General features: G+C 38.1%; 1 protein-coding gene and 1 long non-coding RNA gene across 2 annotated transcripts in view; both read right to left on the bottom strand.

Moving 5' to 3' along the window:
• Nucleotides 1-4191, bottom strand: part of LOC114642271 (uncharacterized) — a 16305-nt gene extending 12114 nt beyond the window's left edge. Inside the window, exons 1-2 of the long non-coding RNA XR_007936265.1 lie at nucleotides 4125-4191; nucleotides 3694-3765 (exon numbers count right to left, since the gene is read on the bottom strand). This is a non-coding gene — a long non-coding RNA (uncharacterized LOC114642271). The remainder of the gene's footprint in view (nucleotides 1-3693; nucleotides 3766-4124) is intronic.
• LOC114642267 (antigen WC1.1-like) overlaps nucleotides 1-20730 on the bottom strand; it is a 186647-nt gene that overhangs the window by 21278 nt on the left and 144639 nt on the right. The window contains exons 26-35 of the mRNA XM_051935686.1: nucleotides 20370-20684; nucleotides 19826-20131; nucleotides 16388-16456; nucleotides 15995-16303; nucleotides 9925-9960; nucleotides 9668-9796; nucleotides 5155-5253; nucleotides 4287-4358; nucleotides 4125-4199; nucleotides 3694-3765 (exon numbers count right to left, since the gene is read on the bottom strand). Coding sequence (XP_051791646.1) covers nucleotides 3694-3765; nucleotides 4125-4199; nucleotides 4287-4358; nucleotides 5155-5253; nucleotides 9668-9796; nucleotides 9925-9960; nucleotides 15995-16303; nucleotides 16388-16456; nucleotides 19826-20131; nucleotides 20370-20684 — 1482 coding nt within the window. The remainder of the gene's footprint in view (nucleotides 1-3693; nucleotides 3766-4124; nucleotides 4200-4286; nucleotides 4359-5154; nucleotides 5254-9667; nucleotides 9797-9924; nucleotides 9961-15994; nucleotides 16304-16387; nucleotides 16457-19825; nucleotides 20132-20369; nucleotides 20685-20730) is intronic.

Here is a 20730-nt window from a genome sequence, read left to right on the forward strand (position 1 = left end):
TCAACGGGTGGGATTAGATATTGTAGATCTCTTCCTAAGAGTAAAATGGGTATCAATATATGCTTGTGTTGGTTGAATAAGCAATGCAATATCCTGAAGTGGCTGCTTTGAAAAAAGCCAATTCCTCCACTGTAGCCAAAGCTCTGAGTGTATTGATATAAATGGAAGGGTGTCACAGTTTTGCCCCAAGCAGCTCTTAAAATGAGTACTTCTGAAGAGCTGGAACTTCAAGAGGTCAAGAGACATTGAAAGTTTGGAAAGAGCCAGAGGCAATCATGTTATGTTTTGGGTCTGAAAATAAATTGTAAATATTCAGTAGTTGAGACATACTCTGAAAGCATACACTTATAGAGAGGAATTGCATTTACACAGCGTTTATTTAATGAAAAAAATAATAGCCTCGATTAACACTAATAAAAGATGGACCTGAAAGAAGTAATAAAGATTGCAGAAAAAATGTACTTTACTAGTAAAGAGTTAATTAAATAGTTAATTAAATTAGTGCATTTCATAATGTCAGGTTTTTTGTTCAAATTATTTTAAATTGAAATTTTGGTTAAAGCAAAAACATTTTCTAATATACAAACTTAAAAAAATAACACAAGTGACATGATATATTTATTGTTACAGTAAAGATTTAGACATGTTCATCACACTGTTAAAGGCATCTTTAACTACAGCACAGAATTTAGGGCGATTCTCCTCCAAGAGCCTCATCCTCGATATCATCATATTCAGGAGGTAATGGGTACTCCATGGCACCACGAGAATCTGTGAAAGACAAGCGTACAAGGAGGCTCAAAGAATAATATGAATTTGCCAAGATGTCAACATTAAAATGATTGCTGGTATTCAGATGAATTGTTTTTGTCTAAGTGATATAAAAAGTCCATTTATCTTCTGTGCCTGGTCTTTTCAAATGAGGGTCATATGGTTAGAAGCCTCTCCTGGAAAGTTTATGTAGGCAGTAATATATGGTATGCCAGTCTATTACAAGGCATACTCACACTCATTCATGCAGAGCCAAGTTTAAAGTTGCCAAAATAGCAAATGTCTTTAGGATATGGGAGGAAAACTAGAGTACCAGGAGGAAAGTCAACCATTCTGTTAATTATTTAGTAATGGAGACTCTCTAATATGTAGCCATACACCACAAGGAACCTATTTATTTCTCTTTCCACATTTGACCTTGAGGTTTAAAAATAGTAAACATTATAACAATAAAAAATATTGAATTTATTTAAGATCTGAAAGACCTGTATTCACATTTTAACAAATAGTAATATTCACTCAAAGACAATGCTGTTGTTCATAATAATTTGCAGCGAAGCCACCCTGGATATTGTTCTGTCTTCCAAGATGAGCATTTGTACCTGCTTTCTGCTTCACTCCATAGATCTCCCTCCTAATGATTTTACAGGTAATATCCCGCTATTTTCTTCACCTCTGGTCAGTAAATCTGCCATAACCATAGATGACTGTTCTCAATGATCCATTTTCTCTTCTTCCTTTAAACCATCTATAACATTCATTCCTTCTTTATGACTCATGCCCCTCAACGTTTTTGTTCATTTGCATTCCTTACTGGTGAGGCACTAGTTAACAGCTATTGAACCCTTAAACACATTCAGAATGCTGATGCTTTTTGTCTCTCTCATCACACTTCTGCGGTGCTCCATCCACTGACTTTCCATTACTGCCAGGATTAATTCCAAAACTCTAGTCCTGACCTGTGACTCCTTTCATAGATTTACTCCTTAAGCTTTCATTGGCTGTTAAAAAAACCCTGTACACTGACTTCTGGGTCAGGTCAGGTTGGGGAGCATGCACTGAACAAGGTGTTGCCACACCCACAACATGCCGAAACAACTAGGGATCCCAGTTGACAACCCCCCAGGCAGACACACGGTCAAGTCTTGTTCCTGGGAAATGATTATATATCTGCCGCAGCCAGGTGTTAGGTGGGCATCCTCTTGGTCTGGTTCTCAACAATGAGAAGCCTGTGAGCTGGATCATCCTCTGGGAATCATGCTACATGGCAGCAGTGCTGTAACTGACGCTCCCTCACAATGTAGATAATGTGTCTCATTCAGGACTCTGCGGTACGCAAGGATTCTCCGAAGAGACACTGTAACGAAGGAGTCCATTCTTTGTCTCAGGTGACTGGACAGTGTCCATGTCTCACAACCATATAGCAAACCAGGAAGCCACAGGACTCTAAAGACTTGGACCTTCGTCCTTTTGCAAAGATATCAGGAGTGCCACACACCCCTTTCCAGTGACCTCATGACCTCCCATGCTCTTCCAAACCATCAACTGACTTCATAGGCAGAGTCACCAGAGTCATGAATGTCACTGCCGAGGTAAGTAAACTTCTCAATGAGGTTGATATTCTCTCCGCAGATAGACACACTGCTGACGGCTGTGCCCAAGATGTCATTAAAGGCCTGGGTCTTGGCTTTTATCCAGGACACTCGCAAGCCCTGACACTACAACTACTTGCTCAGTCTCTCAAGAGCCCCAATCAGAGCTTACATTGACTCCACGAAGATCACAGAATTGTTGGCAATGTCAAGATCAGTGAATCTTTCTTCATCAACAGATGACCCACAGCCGCAGGACACCATGACCCTACCCAACACCCAGTCCATGCAAGCACTGAACAGAGTAGGAGCAAGAACACACCCCTGATTAACCCAAGAATAAAAAAAAACACAGCACTCACAGTACCAGTGTTCAGTCCAGCCATGATATCCAGATACTTTGGGGGGATCCTGCACAGGACAGCTCGATCAACTGAGTCAAACGCTTTATGAAAATTGACAAAGACTGCAAAGAAACACTGCTGATATTCACATTTGTGCTCCATGTGAACCCTCAGTGCCAGGATACGGTCGATGGCAGACTTCTTAGACGTAAAACCAGACATTTCCAGTTGCTGCTAGGTGAGCAAATGATCATGGATCCTATTGAGGATAACCCTAGCAAGACCACACCCAACACCGAGAGCAGTGTTATCCCCCTGTGGTTGCTGCAATACTGCTGATCATCCTTCCCTTTCTAGACAAGTCTCATTTTCCAGTCAGTTGGAATGATGCCCATCTCCCTAATGGAAGCAAAAATTGCTTGCAATGCAAGGAGGACAGCCTTACCACCAGCCTGGAGAAGTTCTCCCAGAATACCACAGATCCCTGCAGCGTTCCCTACCCTCAGCTGGTTCACTACCTGGTGTAATCTCAGTGAGATTGTGTGGTTCACAGCTAATTGGAGGATCAGCCTCAAGGGCCGTGGACCCAGAGATGTCCAATGTCCTAACCTGAGGATCAGTTTAAACAGGGTGCTTCTTAAAAAAACATCTCTTCACATCTCAGGATTATTACACTTCGAATACATCGAGCTCTATTCTAAATAATAACAGCCATGTTTAAACCTATTAATTTAATTTACTGTGGGTAAGGTACCAGTTTATTATCAAATTCTGCCAGAAATATCAGTTTAATCCTGATGCATCTAATTGAAATAATTATTCTCAACAGCCTGCATTGCACTTTCAACCAGTCAAATGTATGGATGTATTTTATCTTGTGTAAATTGCCTTGTGTTAAAAATTATTAAATAAATGAAGAAATAAATACAGAAGTACTGCATTTAGTGTAACACAAAACATGCTGGTGGTTTAGCACATATGCATACCGATTGTGGAGTATTCTAAGGGTTCCTCAACATCGTCATAGTTGTAAAGCAGCTCATCATGAGGGATGTTTTCTGTAGAGAGAAAAGTATATAAAATAATACTTATTATTAATTGGTAATACAGTTTGATCAAATTTATCTTGACTGAGCATTTAGGGGATGATTGTATGGAATGGTTGTTATTTATTGGTGCACTTACATGTATTTATTATCTTCTACTGAAAGAAAATAGGACTTTTTTGCCTTTGTGACCCAAAGTGAAGGACAAATCAATTGCCCAGCTAAAGCGAAACAAAAACCTTTGCCTAGATTAAGTATTAAAAAATGAAATCTTATCCTTAACTTATGAGGTTATTGTTGTGTTTTCTCTAATGCCTTAAATGAACTGCCTTTATTGTCCTATGTTCCTATAATAACATGCTGTGCAATACCTGGCAGGTCTTCTGTTTTTCCTATTTCAGTATCATCATAGTAGCCAGGGCTATCCAACGAAGCCAGTTTCCTACCTTAGAAATCATACAATGTCAGTTAAATGATAGTGATTTGAAAGCAAATAACCAATAAAAGTGCTAACTACAGTTTTCAGTATTTACCTAGAACATGGTCTTGGTCATCGTCCTCAATGTCCTCGTAGTCATATGGTAGCTCATCAGACAGAAAGCTCCCTGAGAATGACAGGCAAAGTCTGTTTCTTTTGCCAGTTAAAAAAACAAAACTTTTTTGTCCACCCCTTCATATATTTACTAAACATTCTGAGTTCTTCAAAGACTTATTTTGAAACTGGAGGCAATCACAACAGAATCAGGTACAAGGCAGGAATCAATACAGGATGAAATGCAAGTCCAGTGCAGGGAACATGAGGGAATAAAAGTGTGCTGGATTGTCACTTGTAATAGATCGATGTTTCATCCAAGGTGTACTTCTGCATTGGGCCAAGTGCTAATGGCATAGCCAGTTGCCTCCAGCTATCTTACGTTTGTATAATGAATAAAATAGATTCAGAACATGTATGATTAAAAGAGTATTATTGTCATTTCCAACAACCCATAGCAATTTCAAATACATTTGATTGCACTTGAATGTTGTAACAACCAGAAATGGTAATGTCTAATACTCTAAATTGTTAAATAGCTTCCAAGAATAAAGGCACTCACTTCACTGTGTTTTCCACCATTGCCTTTATGTGCAAAATTCCATTTGTACATTAAAAGAACAATCTGTCACTTCAACATTTAAAATTGATATGAGTAACTGAGTCAACAGCCACTGAAGAATAACTCATGATGGAATTAAGTTAACTGGTATTATGAAAAGATAGTGTGTTGATTTGTAAATTGGAAATTCTCCAGTCTCACATGTAATATTTTTACTGTGTTAACACAGGAAGTACAGAGCACGACTAGCTGCTAGCACACTTTCCACCTACAGAAGCTATTGTACTTGTCTGCTGTGTCTGCTTACCTTTCCTTGGTGCTCCATAAGTCCCCTGTCTGGCCAGTTTATACTCAATTTCCTCATAGACTGCATTATTGATGGGAAGAAGTTCATCCATGGCCATTCCTGGAAGGAGATATAAGGACTGTAAGGAATGTGATAATCGACCATTGCAACAAGTTTAGTGGTGCAGTATTACTTGTACTTAGTATGGAGACACCTCCATACTACTAAGGTGCTCACATTTATTTGTGTCCTGCAGTTGTCGGTGCTTATTGGATACATTACATATAAAATAAGTGGCCTGTCTGGGGACTCATGTTTAATATATTGCTTCAATTCCACACAAAAATTTTCTTTATGCTACAAAGGCAAAAAAAGGATTTATGTAAAAGTATGTATGCCATGTCCCATGTCAAGTTCCTTTATAAATCTCTTATCAACTTAAAAATACGTGTGCATGCATTCACATTAGCCACTCCTTACACCTCCCACCAGTAACCATGTGTGGCTTAAAAAAACTGCCTTTTTGAATATTCATGATCTAGTCACCATATAAATTTGGTCATGTTCTTGAGTGATATCATTACTTCAGACCATAGAAGAACACAGAAAACGCATTGAATGTGTGGTATTACTGACATTTGGTGGAATTTAATTTCAAATAAATGGTATTTATCCCTCAATTTTAAGGCCACAGGTCATGTAAATACATTACTCCAAGAATTAGGTGCATGGTGACACACTGCTGCCTCATAGTGAGGAGTCTGGTGGCCACATCCTGGGTGATCACTGCACTGAGTTTGCACATGAGGCCACGTGAGTTTTCTGTGTTTTTCTCCCACATTCCAAAGTCAAGTAGGTTAGGTAAATTGGTGATGCTAACTCGGCCAGTGTGTATGTTTGTTCACCTTGCGATCGGCTGGCACCCTGTCCAGAGATTGTTTCTGCCTGTTTCCATTGCTTGCAAGGATATGCTCTAGCTGCTACCAGTTCTGGAAAGGGGGCTTAGACAATGGCTGGATGAATGAATATTATAATCCATCCTGCCAAAAAACAACTTTTACTTGCACATCACCAGTCCTAAAAACAGATAAACACTCAGTAAAATTTCACTTACAGATTAGTTCACTGTTTCAGATTTAAGTTTAAATTAGGTTATTTCAACTTGAATAGATTCTGTACAGCACTTTCCCAGTTTACACACCAGAAAGACACTCTTGTCAGCAAACAGATCGTCAGTAGTCAGCATGAGTGATTAAACTGTAGTGTGTGTGGCTACAGCTTATGGATGCCTATACAAGCAGTGGTGTGGCTGTCTGAGCAAATCTCCATCACACCTATTCAATTTGTTCAATTTGGGAAATATTTTTTTAAAATGTGGAATCTGTCTCTTAATGAAGCAAATAAATAACTGAAAATGCTTCAACCTTCAAATTATTTCACTAAGTCGCATCCAAATGTATTTTATGCTATGAATATATTTTTCAACTTCTTAAAATAAGAAAGTGATTATTTTGCCACAATCAAAATATGTAGACAAACAAACTTAAAAACACAGCATTTTCTGTCATTTAAATATCATTAATGGTATTTGTTTTCTATTTTGTGAGGGTGACTGACTTATAAGCTGTTTTAGATATCCTAGAACTGTCGTCTTGGACTTGTCTGCTGAACTGGGGCCTGCATTACAAAATTTACACAATCCTTGTACTGTTAATGATTTAGAACAACTTGGTTTAGAAAACAGATGGATGGATGAACATCACAATGTGACCAGGGTGTCAATGAATTGCGGAATGAAATGAGATTTTCTGTTCAGTTCATTGTCTTGTCGTCTGGAGTTGCTAAAATGCCAACACCAAAAACGACTGCATAGGACTTACAAATAGTTAAAACCATCTGTAACTTCATGGCAGTTTTCATACCACGTTTATGTTTTATAAATCCTGACTTTTGTGTAAGAAATGGCTGACACATGTTTCCAAACATAAAAAGTTTTATAGTTGTGTGCATAAATGTATGAGCACAGGTTTTCTACTTTTGTTATTTATTTTTATCATATTTCCTTGTTATTGTTCCACAGATCAAAGATGGCTGTCATGGAATGTGGTCACATAAATTAATGTATGTGGCCACTTTCCTAATGTGTTATGTCAAGTGACATGTCATGTTGTAATTGAGCCACACTGCTCAATGGTAAAACTCTCAGGTGTTCACCTCATGGAAATATGATTTCGATGTTTTTTTTTCTATGTTTACTCTTTTGATTGTGCTTTTTTGACATTCATTGTTTTGTTTTTTAAACTGTATTTTGTGTTCCTGTATATATATATCAAAGTGGGGGGGGGGGCTAAGTCAGTCCGAAAGGGGTGGGGGGAGTCGGTTATTGGTTGTAAAGATGTTATTTATTATGAACATGTTCTTCTTAAGTTTGCATATGCTGGGTTTATGTCCAAATGTCTGTTGATGGCGTTCTCATTTGATAGCCAAGATTCGGCCAGCTCTCTGGCACTTTTGGTACTGGCCTTAAATCTTAATTGTACATTGTCCCAGTTAAATGTAAGAACTGCATGGAATGCTATAAACTGCGTTTCGTGTTTCTGCTGTCGATTTCTTGTTTTTAGCATTAAAGAGGACCATGCACAGATTATTCGTGGGTTTGTGTGCTATTCTGACGCCTGACTTGGCCAGGATGCATGCTGCACCTTCAGACACCTTGTGGTGATAAGGAAGTGAGTACCAGGTGGGGGTGGGGTTTCTGGTTCAAGTCGATTGCTGAGTTTTTTGGCATCTTCTGTGTAAGCTTCGATTAATGAATGTTTTTGAGTATCCATTTGAAGTGAAAAGACAGAAGAGATAGCGTCTCTCATTCATTTTTGTTTCCTTCGTATTACAATGGGTGTGGACTCTTTTGAATAGAGTTTTAACACAGCTCCGTTTATGAGATACTGGATGGTTGCTGGCGAAGTGAAATATCTTGTCTGCATAGCAGTATGGGTAACCACCCATACAATCAGATCGAGATTCAGACTACGAATGCTATGAATATATATATATACTGTATATATATATTTGTTACTGGACTGCATTTTGCCATACTCATTGTTTGTTTTTTTTAGTATCAAGACTTAGGTTAGCAGGAAGATGTCCATGCTGATTACACAGGTGCTAAAGCAAATACTCGGGAGTTTGACTTTTGACTGCTGTTTTAGGGTTGCTTTTTTGAATGGAATTATGGCCTATTTGGTTTTTGGCCATTATTTGCTATTTCCTTTATTTTGATCACTTCATTGTTGTCTAAATATAAATGCCACTTAAACTTCCTTATTGGGAAGCATGGGGGTGCAGTGGTAGCACTGCCACCTTGCAGTAAGGAGACCTGGGTTCACATCCTGGGTTCTCCCTATGTAGAGTTTGCATGTTCTCCTTGTGATTGTGTGAGTTTCCTCTCCCAGTCCAAAGACAATCTGATTAGATGGATTGGTGTTTCCTAATTTGGCCCTAGTATATGGTCGGGTTTATGTTTGGATGTGTGTGTATGTGTGTTTGCCCTGCGATGGACTGGCAATCTGTCCATGTTTTGTTCCTATCTTGCGCCCTAAGTTAGTTGGGATATGCTCCAGCAACTTCCATTACCCTGCCACTGCAAAAATTGAAATCTAAACAAGTGAAAAGTATTTATATCATGACATTAAATCTTGTACTCCATATTGTAAGAATTATTGACTTATCAAAAAATTTGTGTTTACAAATATTTAGCTTATTTTAATAAATATTGACAAGTAAATTGTCCTTACCCCCTTGACAGATTTTTTGATAAATAAAAGCAAAACAACTCCCATTTAATTTTTTTTGTCTAGTTTTTGCATATACATATTTTGAAGTGTGTTCAGGAGTAAAGAGGTTATAAAATGACTGACTGACTGACTTTCATATTTGTGGTCAACACACAGTAGGCTTTTGCTTCAGCTTTTTCTTTCTTCTGACATCTATCTCAGTGTTAAACTGAAGTTCTTGTTAAGTAAGGTGGTTTGCCTTTGTATTTTGTTGACTCTCTCAGATATTAATAGCTTGAGTGTTAGAACTGTTTGAAATTCAAGAAACTACTTGGCAACGCCATGGCTTTAAGGGGACAAGCCACTATTTAGATTTTATATATGCATTTTTACTTCTGAAGTGGACCATTGCCATTTTCAGGGCTGTTTTCTGCCTTACGCCCAAAGCTACAGAGATAGGCTTTAAAATGAGTTTGAGAATGTTACTGTTTGTGAATTTATTTATTGCTTTGTTTTTTTCTTTTAAAAAACTCATAAATGTTAAAAAACATTTATTGTTATTTTTTGTTAACTAACAGTAATCAGGCACAAAGAACAAATTAGGCAAAAGCTAATCAGCTAACTTTGTTCAATTTTCATCTGTGTTCCGTCTCTTCATAAATTAGGTCTCTTAGAAAAATGCCTATTACAATATTTAAAAAATCAAATAGAAAGGTAAAAATGTTAAGAGATGGAAGTGTATTCTTTTGTTTTAAAGTTACCTTTCTTTAGCGTCCGGTTTCTTTGAAGCTGACCAACCAGCAGGACTGTTATTAGGAAGAGAAGCGCTCCGAGGACAATACAGACAATCATGAGGATGGGCTGCTCTTTGGAACCCTTGATATTGGAGACTTCTGTTCAAAAATGTTAAATAAAAAGAACTGAAACACACCAGCTACTGTCTGATCTACGAACAGACATGATAATAACAAGACCATAAAGACGAGAAGAAAAGTGACTTTACAGATGTGAAGCTGACCTTTTGGTATTGGAGTCTTGTTATCCTGTGCAAATCCTAAAGAAGAAAATAAAAATTAATTGAATGGCCCACAGTTAACTGGTGGATAAAAGGACCTTTGAGCTTTCAGGATTTTTAGGAAAGAACACCGTCTAAAAATATTCCAGTAATGTAAATTCATGGCTGTTGCGCCTTAGCTTCCATTTTTGTGAAGAGTCTTCCTTCTGATTCTAAGTTAATAGAAGTCTCTTCTGGTAATTATAGCCTGTATCCCAAATTGAAAGAAATATTTTCATCGTACTTTACCAAAATAATGGTAAATCATGTTCTATACAGCATTATGGACAAATATTCATCTGAGGGTAAAGAACCATCTATAGTCTGGAAGTTTCTTTTTCTCTGCATTGTTTGCTTTAGATTATTATACCAGTGCTTTTGTATGTGTAGCTTAATATTCACATGCTAAGAACAAAAATGTTTATGACATGTATGCATGTGTAATTTTCCATATACACAATGCATAGTGTTTTTTTCATTTTCTTACTATAAAGTGCAGAAGTAAATCAGACATAATTAAAAACTGAGATGAAATTGTTCCTAAATTAATGTCATAATAATGTCAATGTAAAAAGTAATCTTTATCATTATTAAGTAGTATAATCTCTGTTTGTTTGTTGTTTATGTATTTGGACACAATACCAGTAAACTGTTCAGAGATCATCCTCCCATCCAGAGGGAGGTCAACGATTACTCCTTTGTGAACAAAAATTAGTTACCCTGCAACAAGCCCACCTATACATCTGACTAAAGAAAAATTAATCAAAGAACTACTGAGCAGTGCATTGTGAGCAAGCACAGAACACGTACCTAGGAGCTTCGAAGGTGTTTAAGTTTAATCTGCAGTCCTTTTGGGCCAAAGTCCGATTGGTGGTTCGATTAATAGCATTAACTACACTTTTGGAAAAAGATGACATTGGAGCTTTTAGAGGTAGGGAGTTTGAATCTGGGGTGAATTTGCCTAAAAATCATATTGGATTGTTGTATTGATCCAAAGTAAAATATAAATGATTTTAACCTTTATCAGAAGTATTTAATAAAGTGAATTTGAAATCAACTTTCAAAGCCATTTAAAAAGTGTTGATAACAGTGCGGAAAAACATGAAACACCTCATTAATACCCAGGCTGGTAGTTTGTGCAAAGTGTAAATGTCTGCAGCAAGTTGGTTGCATTCTGTGACTCTATGATCTGCCCCTGCATGAGCAAAATTTGATGCCAATGGTTTTTATTAATTAAGTTATTTAACTGTACTCAAAGACACACCCTGTAAACCTCTAAACAAACTCAGAACTTACAGATGTAGGATACCTTTTGAAATTAAAATGAATAAAATGAGCTGTTATGTTTTAAGGGTATACGTGCAGGACATGTCAGGTGTACAAACTTGGACTGGGCTACGAAAACCAGCTGGCAAATGGGATGCAGTTGGTCAGTCAGTCATTACCCAACCCACTACACAGGGTCGCGGGGGTCTGCTGGAGCCAATCCCAGCCAACACAGGGTGCAAGGCAGGAATAAACCAATGGAGCCATTGATTTGCAGTGGTATGTGGTCAGGACGGGTCTTTTGAAATCAAATGTCGCCTCTTTGCTCTTTGTTAACATATATTGTTTTTATTGAACCAGACTTCAAACTGTTGTGTCTCCTCCCTATATATTGACTCTTCGTTATTACTTACTAGCTGTGTAAGCCCGCGCTGTAAAAAGCATGGGATCCTAGAAACTATTGAAATTGTCAGAAAAATAAATTGAAATGTAGAGATGTCAGGTAATTGAAAGGAACTACTTTGGGTATCTCTCTTCAAGGAGGATGTGTTTTGCCAACGTGCCCGCATCACTTATGCATTACCAGCGGGAGAAAAAGTGAAAGGGATACCATTTTGACAATGTGCTCGCCTCGCTTCTGTGTTAGCCGCTAAGTGAGTGACTCTTTCTTTGGAGGTTTTGTTCTTCAGACAGACAGACAGACACACTTCCACGCATAGACATTTATATATAAGATGAGACCCACCACAGTTATGTTATCAACAAATTTGCTGGCATGATTTGAGCTGATGCCTGGCAGTACAATAGCAAGTTAGGAGTGTGAGCAGCGATGAAAGCACGCATCCGAATTATGAAAACACATTTGTATGTTCAAATGTTCTTTGTAGTTTGAATATTTTTTTACATTTTTAAATAATTATACATTTGTATAGTGTTTATCAAGTTTACCTTTGGAGCTTTATTTTCATATATGAGGTTAAATTTTATTTCCTTGCTCATTAAAGTTCTACATTTTTTTAATTTTAATTTTAACTGTGTCACATCACCAGTTTCAAAGTCATTATGGGTTAATTGAAAACACTCTCTTGATATGAGTGGATTTGTCTGACATACAAACAGTTAACAAGGGCTCTTTAACATTATACAAAGTTATTGTCTGTTATACCTGCATTTTTATCACTCTTTAATTTAATATTGTTTTTTATCAGTATGCTGCTGCTGGAGTACGTGAATATCCCCTTGGGATTAATAAAGTGTCTATCTATCTATCTATCTATCTATCTATCTATCTATCTATCTATCTATCTATCTATCTATCTAGATATCTATCTATCTATCTATCTATCTATCTATCTATCTATCTATCTATCTATCTATCTATCTATCTATCTATCTATCTATCTATCTATCTATAAAAGTATCATTTTCAGTATTCTGGTATTGAAGCTTACTATTTCGTTTTTAATTTTGGTCTTCATCGTTACATTTTAGTTCTGGCTACATTATAAAGTCTCATTGAACAACACCTTGCAATTCTTTTGTGACAATGATTATGATTAAGTCCTCTGGTTTAGAACAACAGGTTGTAGGCCTTAATATGTCTCATCACAAGGCTCACAATGTACAGTACTTCATGGTAACTGGTGTGATTGCCAAAGGGACATACCACTGACTGTTTATCTTCTGTGATAATTGTGGTTTCCTTGAAACACATGGTGATGACTGTCTGATTCAGGGAGTTTACAGAAGACTAGCCAACCCGCTGCATAATTATGTATTGATGGGTGAACACTTCCTGAAAGACACAGTTGTCTAAATGGGGTGGGTTTGAGGATACCACTGTAGGTGAATGAAAAGATGGAACTCTGGAGAGGGCAACATACAATTGTCCGTGACTGAAAACTGGAGGGCCGCTGTCGCGCCTCCACCTCCCAGAGCGAGGGACGGGGCTGGACGGCGCTCAGGCACAGAGAGTGGAACGGGGGGAGAAGGGAAGGACGCCCATTCTGCCCTTACAGCTATTCTAGTCTGATGATTTTTTAGTCATCTCTTAGTCATCGTTCAGTACGCACTGCCTGCTCATGTGCCTGCCCCCAACTCTTCACCTGAGTCGCTTTCGTCTCTGCTACAGTCCACATGCACCTCTGAGCCACGTTGACTTTTCATTGTTCTTTGTGGTTCCGGCTGCTTTTCTATATATAATCCACCAAGTCACCCGACCATGGTAGTGGCGACGGGGGGTGTGTACAAAGGGCAGGGACTTAATCAGTGCGAACGTATGACCCACACTTACTGGGAATTTCCTCATTCGTGGGGACCAATTGCAAGCCCCAGTCTCCATCACGAATGGGTTTCAACGGCTTACCCACGCCTCTCGGTGCCGGGTAGACACACATTGATCCATTCAGTGTAGAGCATGTGCAGCACCGGACATTTAAGGGCATCACAGACCTGTTATTGCTCAATCTTACGTGGCTGACAGCCACTTGTCCCTCTAAGAAGTTGGTCACCAACCGCTCGGGGGTTGCATAACTATTTAGCACGAGGGAGTCTCGTTCATTATCGGAATTAACCAGACAAATCGCTCCACCAACTAAGAACGGTCATGCACCACCACCCACAGAATCGAGAAAGAGCTATCAATCTGTCAATCCTCTCCGTGTCCGGGCCGGGTGAGGTTTCCCATGTTAAGTCAAATTAAGTGAAAGGCTCCACACCTGGTGGTGCCCTTCCATCAATTCCTTTAAGTTTCAGCTTTGCAACCATACTCCCCCAGGAACCCAAAGACTTTGGTTACCAGGTTGGCTGCCCGGCAGGGCATGGGAATAATGCCGCTGGATCTCCAGTCGGCATCGTTTATGGTTGGAACTACGACGGTATGTGATCGTCTTCGAACCTCCGACTTTCGTTCTTGATTAATGAAAACATTCTTGGCAAATGCTTTCGCTCTCGCTCAAATTGTTGGTGGGCGGGGCTCTGTGAGTTGGCGGACGTGGCTGTCTTGCATGCGTCTTGCTTGCCATGGACTTAGTAAATTCTTAGAGTTGGTGGGCATGGCTTTGTGAGTTGTTGTCGTATCTCATGGTCTTAGAGTTGGTGGGCGGGGCTCTGTGAGTTGGCGGTCGTGGCTCTGTTTTGCGTGCTCCATGGTGTCTTGCACTCCAAGGTGTCTTGCGTGCCTTAGTGAATTATATATATAGATATTAGTTAAGAACATCAGCCAGCTGGTCTACAGGTTTTCTGAGCACAAAACCAGTTATATTATCTAGTACAGCTGTCTTGTTTTGTTTGACTCTAGTTAAGATTCTTCTGTCTTCCGCCATGGACAGACACAGTATGTGGTTATTGGGAAGAGGAATAGTTTTCCTGATTAGGTTCTTATTTTGTGCCTCAGACGATGCATCGAAGATCTTTAGCATATCGGGGATGGCGGTGATACAGTTGTGATACTTGACATAACATGTAACCACGGAATAAGATATTTGAGCACAGAATACGATGACACAATTAACAGGTAATTAACAGTTATCAACAAAGCAACATATTTTTCTTGAGTTATAAATTTCGACATCTACTATGTAATGCTCCTGGATGCCAGGGGACATATCTGCTTCTGGGATGGTGAAACTGAGACTTTACTTATTACAAAAAAAAACAGTGGACTACATTTATTTAAGGATAATCACTGTGCTTTAACCCTGTAATTTTTTTGTGTGTTTGTTTTTCTGTGCTCCCTTACTTTTGTTTTCTTTACATTATATTTTGTTTTTTACTTTCTTTTGGTCCCTCGTCCACATATTGTGTTCTTTGTGTTCAATCGCAGAACCTCTTATTGAATGGCTGTTCTCAGTTGCTGAGGTCATTATATTATATACTATATCGTTTTGAGAAGGCTATTTAAATCACCTGCAGTCACTAGACTATATTGCTGTGGCCCTTGCTTCATCATTGAGTTTTTGAATAATGCTTTTCTCATTTTTTTATTTTGTATATTGAATTGTGTATTACTGGCTTTGGTTATTACCTGTTTGTTTCTTTTTTAATTTATTTCAGCCCCTTTACTTTTTAGCCTCCTTCTTAGTAAATATGTTCTTTTTATTTTATGGTTTACTTAATTAATTAAAGCATTTTTCTTTCTTTATTTTCTTTTTCCTTTTAGCTTTTTTGTTTTGCTATGCATTGGTATTTATTCTGTTTGTTCTTTAATTTGTTAATTTATGGTTTATTAAATTAATTAAAGCATTTTTTTAAATTTATTTTCTTTTTCCTTTTGTCTTTTTGTTTTGTTGTTGAATATTATTCAGTTTTTTTATTCTTTAGTTTATTATTATTGCTAGTTTGCAACCCTTAGATAGACTAATGTCCTGTCTTACACCCTTTGGTTGCCGGGAAAGGATCCAGCCTCCCTGTAACCCTGCAGGTTTGAAAGGTGGATGGATGGATGGTTCTATACACTTTGTGAATTTTAAAATCCTGATTAAAATATATTATTGATTTGGCTAATGTTTTGCCTGTTTTTGCCTTCCTTTTTATGAATTATGACAATTTGTTGTCCTAGACTCTTCTCTAATAGTTAATTTTCTGAATGGGTCTCTTTTTTACTGTTTATTTACACAAATGTGCAATTTAGGAGGCAAATTATAAAGTCTTCAACCTTTATGTTATGATATGTGTCTGTGTGTCTGTGCTTTGTGCTATGAGAGTCCGTCTGGTAAATAAATGAAAAAAATCACATTTGAATTAAAATGTAAACTACAGTCTTTCTCACCTGTGCAGTTCACTCCTGCATCCTCCTTGTGCTCACAGTCATTCTTTCCTAGTGGTTCATGTTGGCAGTCCCACAGGTGGGCCTCGGTGCCCCTACACCTCACTTTGTTTAGCCAGATAACGCCACGTCCTCCTCCAAACTCCAGTTCTGCACTCATGGGTTCCCCACAACGAAGTTGTTGGCAGACCACTTTCACGTCCTTCATGTCCCAGTCGTCATCACAGACTGTGCCCCATGTGTCTCCATACTTTATTTCTACTCGCCCTGAGCAGTTATTAGCTCCTTCAACCAGTCTCAAGTCTAAGGCCTCTGTAAAACAAGTCAAGGGTTCATTCTTTAGTTTTAGATTTAACCACACTGTGTGACTTAGGAAATAATTAACTATGAGCTCACCTGAGCAGCGCTTCTGAGTGAGGTCCTCTGAACAGGGCTTTGGGTTATTGGTGCTGACTTTCATACTTCCTGAAAATCATTAAATGGAAACAAAACAGATTACCTCTCAAATCTTAAATAAAATTAAATTTAAAATTTACAGTCGGAGTCATTTATTGCTATTTTACACATGCATAGATAGTGGACAAAGACATTGGTAATATATGATACCTGAAAATGTCATTCTAATTTGGGAAATATGATGATAATAAATGTGTTATGACAGCTCTGATATCTGTTTAATCTGCCATGTAGGCATGGGCAATTACCATTTATAAGAGAATAGATCTGACTGTGCAACTACAATAATAAATTGCCATTCTCACACATCTATTCAGAGTGAATTTAGAAAGTTTAGTGAAAATTCCATCATTCAGGGACATTTCAGCAATGAGTGATGGTAGAGTACTCAGGCAGACTGTAGCTATTAGGCTACTTAAAAAGCAGAAGAAATAGCACTTTAGTGGAGTCAGATACAATATGAAATAAAGAAGCTTGATTTGCAAAATGCATAACATAAGACCTTTCTAATTAAACCACCAGCCTTGGAGAATCCATAACTAATAAGGGAGATAAGCTGAACGATCTTGTATATAACAATTTCAGAAAAAGCTCACCAGATTAGTCTAAGGCAGCAACATTAAAGGAAACTTTTTTTACAGTTAAATGTTTGACAAATGGAAATGTTTACTGGAATCACGTGGGCAATTTTATTTATATTAATTTTGTCATAATGAGATTAGATTTAAAGTTATGAAACAGCCACCACACCCAGGTATAATGCATGTAGAGTACTGGTTTATATACTCCATCCTCGCTGTCCTGCCAACTGGCTTTGCTGGATTCATTCTGCAAAGACAGGAGGAAAGCGCAAGTTTTTCAGTTCTTCACCAACATGGACCAGAGACTCTTGTGCAACCTTCTTGGGCCTCATCAGCTGTTTGTTTCAAGAAGACTACCAGCATTAACAGATGAGTGATATTTTCATTTAATGTGGCTCCATCATCAGGGTGTTTGTGAAGGTTGGCTATGACTACAAAGAAAGTACCATTTATCAGGGAGTATGTGTTCAAGTCGGAATACAGCTAATCCTTTGCCAAATAACTTTCCTCAAATAATTAGGATCTTGTCTATACAAGTTAGAATTTTGAATAGCATAGCAACCTTCAGGACTGAATGGGCACTGAGGTTCAGCATGCAAAAAGTGTTACAGTTTATAGGCTGAGAAAGTGACAAAGTGATATGTCTGGAATCAAGTTTAACTTTTCAATGAACTTAGTGTGTGCTTGGTGTGTGTGTGTGTGTGTGCCCTGCTCGGGGTTTGTTCCTGCCTTGCGCCCTGTGCTGGCTGGGATAGGCTCCAGCAGACCCCTGTGACCCTGTTTTAGGATATAGCGGGTTGGAGAATGACTGACTGACTGACTGAAGCTATCATACCATACCTAGAATACTGACTTAAAAAAGCAGTTATGACCAACAAATTTACAGATCATATAAAGATGTACAAGACAATTTCAATCACATGGAGTTGCTAGTTCAGTCACTCACAAACAAAGCAGAAACTTTGCTCCTTCTTTGCATTCTAGAACAAATCTGACTTCTCTTTCTCCTGCATATTTGCCTCTGCCTTCATTTTACTCTCAACTTCAAGCTCATTAACATACTAATCAGGGGGAGCTTTTAATCTCCATTCAGGAGCTGTTTTTTGGGTTTCCAGGGTCAGGAATGTTCTCTTGAAGTGCTGCATCTGGCTGCCGGAGATGCACCTGCAGTCTTCAATCCCAAACTAAAATAAAAGGAACAAGAAACCTTGCAGAGGTCTGTTTATTACATAAGCTGATTAGCTTCCTGCTCCCATCTTTCAGGTAGGAAGACTTTTACTCCTCTATACAACATCCCACACTGTCCCTCCATTAGTACATTATGACTTTCTGCTTTCCTTTCCAGGATAGATTAGGATGACGTGTTCTCCATTATAGTGCCAGACCAGGGTTCATTTACAATCTTTACAAGATAATCATGCCATATATTTCCACAATCCCAAAAGTTCACACATTTTAACAGACTGAAGACCAATAGATAATCTGATGGGGAGAGGATGATACTTTTCAGTGAGGGGAGAAGTCATCCACCAAATAGAAGCTTCTCATGGTGCCAGACAGAAGTGATGTGCTGCATGTTTGACAGTACAATTACTACTACCGTTACAACTACTACTACTATTAAAATAACAGAACAATATTTACAAACTAAAATCTTATTTTATTTACACTTGACCTTGAACAGAAAAGCATTTTTGAAAAAGAATGAATGGTGGATTGGTGTTTGAATGGTTTTCTATAGACTTATTTAGTGTTTCCTGGGTAGTTTTTTTATTTATTCCGTAGCATTTTAATTTTTACAGTTTATTGAATATATTCAACTTAATATAAAATGTTATTTTTATAGCATTTTCCTTTAATAAAAAAACAATTTGTAGAACAGTAGTTTTTATATTTACATATTTTCCAGGATTATATTCATCGTTACGGTGGCACAGTGGGTTGCACTGCTGCCTCACAGTAAGGAAACCTGTGTTCGCTTCCCGGGTCCTCCCTGCATGGAGTTTACATGTTCTCCCCATGTCTGTGTGGATTTCCTCTGGTGCTCCGGTTTCCTCCCACAGTCCAAAGACATGCAGGTTAGGTGCATTGGCGATTCTAAATTGTCCCTAGTGTGTGTGTGTGTGTGAGTGCCCTGTGGTGGGTTGGCGCCCTGCCCAGGGTTTGTTTCCTGCCTTGCACCCTGTGTTGGCTGGGATTGGCTCCAGCAGACCCCAGTGACCCTGTAATTAGGATATAACGGGTTGGATAATGGATGGATGTTCATATTTTGTAATATAAGTGTAGAGTTGATTATTTCATTTTTGTTTTTTTTATTTTTCGGAAATATTATTCTGAAACAAATGTGAGCTACCTTAAATTGATTAACAAAGAAAAACGAAACACAGAAATCTAAGGCAGCATCAATTGAATCAGTAGTTGATTTCGCAACTATGATGAAAATCTGCTTTAGTGGTAAGAATGATAAGCTTAACTCTTTATTTTGTGATTTTGCACAGCGAAATCACCAGAACTTTAACCATATATACTGTACGTTCACTATTTCCTTATGTACATTTTAAAGGAAATTTCTGGAATTATAATAAAATTTAACACTAGTCATTTTGTTCTGTACCATTAGAGACAATTATTTTTTTGTACTTGTTTTGATTTATAGTGACTACGTACCCCTTCTTGTGGTTAATCACAGCTAGATTAAAAAACAAAAGATGTCATAGATATTTACCACTATAAGATCAATAATATTTGAATTCCAAAGATATAGTATTAAAAAGGATATTTTTGTTTGTTCTTTTACCTGTGCAAGAGAATGCTGCCACTTCAGTCCTGGTGCATGTATTTTTACCCCAGGGAGATGAGGGACACTGCCAGACGGAAGCCTCATGTCCTCTACATCTCACATTGTCCAGCCATTTTGGATCAAGGTCCAGCTTTGATAATTCTTCTTTAACATCAGACTTAAGACTGCCACAGCCCAATTCCTGACAGAACTTGGCAGCAGTTGCTTTATCCATGTTATTTGCACAGACGCTGCCCCATGAGTTATTATAGAAAACCTGAAGTTGTCCAGAGCAGCCATCTGTTAACCGTAGCATCTTGAATTCTTCCAAAACAGAATTTTAAAAAAGTACAAAGAAATGTTATTATGTTTGTTGAAGTATTTGTATACATTAGTAAAAATACAGAGCACCTGATAAATTACTAAACATCACTATTAAAGATTTAAGGTTTTGGATAACACAGAACAAAGTAGCAATTTCAAGTTCATTTATACTCTGGACAAGTAATGTTTTTCAACTTTTGACAAGTTTACACACTGACTACTAGTATAATTAGTCTACCTGTACAATTTACTCCCACATCCTCCTTATGCCTGCAGTCATTTTGTCCCCATCCTCGATGTGTACAGATCGAGAGAGATGATTCATTCCCCTGACAGTGCACATCGTCCAGCCAAATGTGTCCACTTCCTGGTCCATATGAGACTGGAGTTATGGCTTCTACAGCTGCCTCACACTGGAGCTGCCGGCAAACTACATTTGCATCTGGTAAATCCCAGGAATCATCACACACTGTCCCCCAGGATCCATTATAGAATATTTCCAGTCTTCCATCACAGACACTTGTTCCATTAGTCAGCCTGAGGTCCAAATGATCTGGAAAACAGAAATAAGACGCAAAAAATTGTGACCAGGAACCAAT

The sequence above is a fragment of the Erpetoichthys calabaricus genome, chromosome 1, assembly GCF_900747795.2.
Source record: "Erpetoichthys calabaricus chromosome 1, fErpCal1.3, whole genome shotgun sequence".
NCBI classification, from domain to species: domain Eukaryota; kingdom Metazoa; phylum Chordata; class Cladistia; order Polypteriformes; family Polypteridae; genus Erpetoichthys; species Erpetoichthys calabaricus.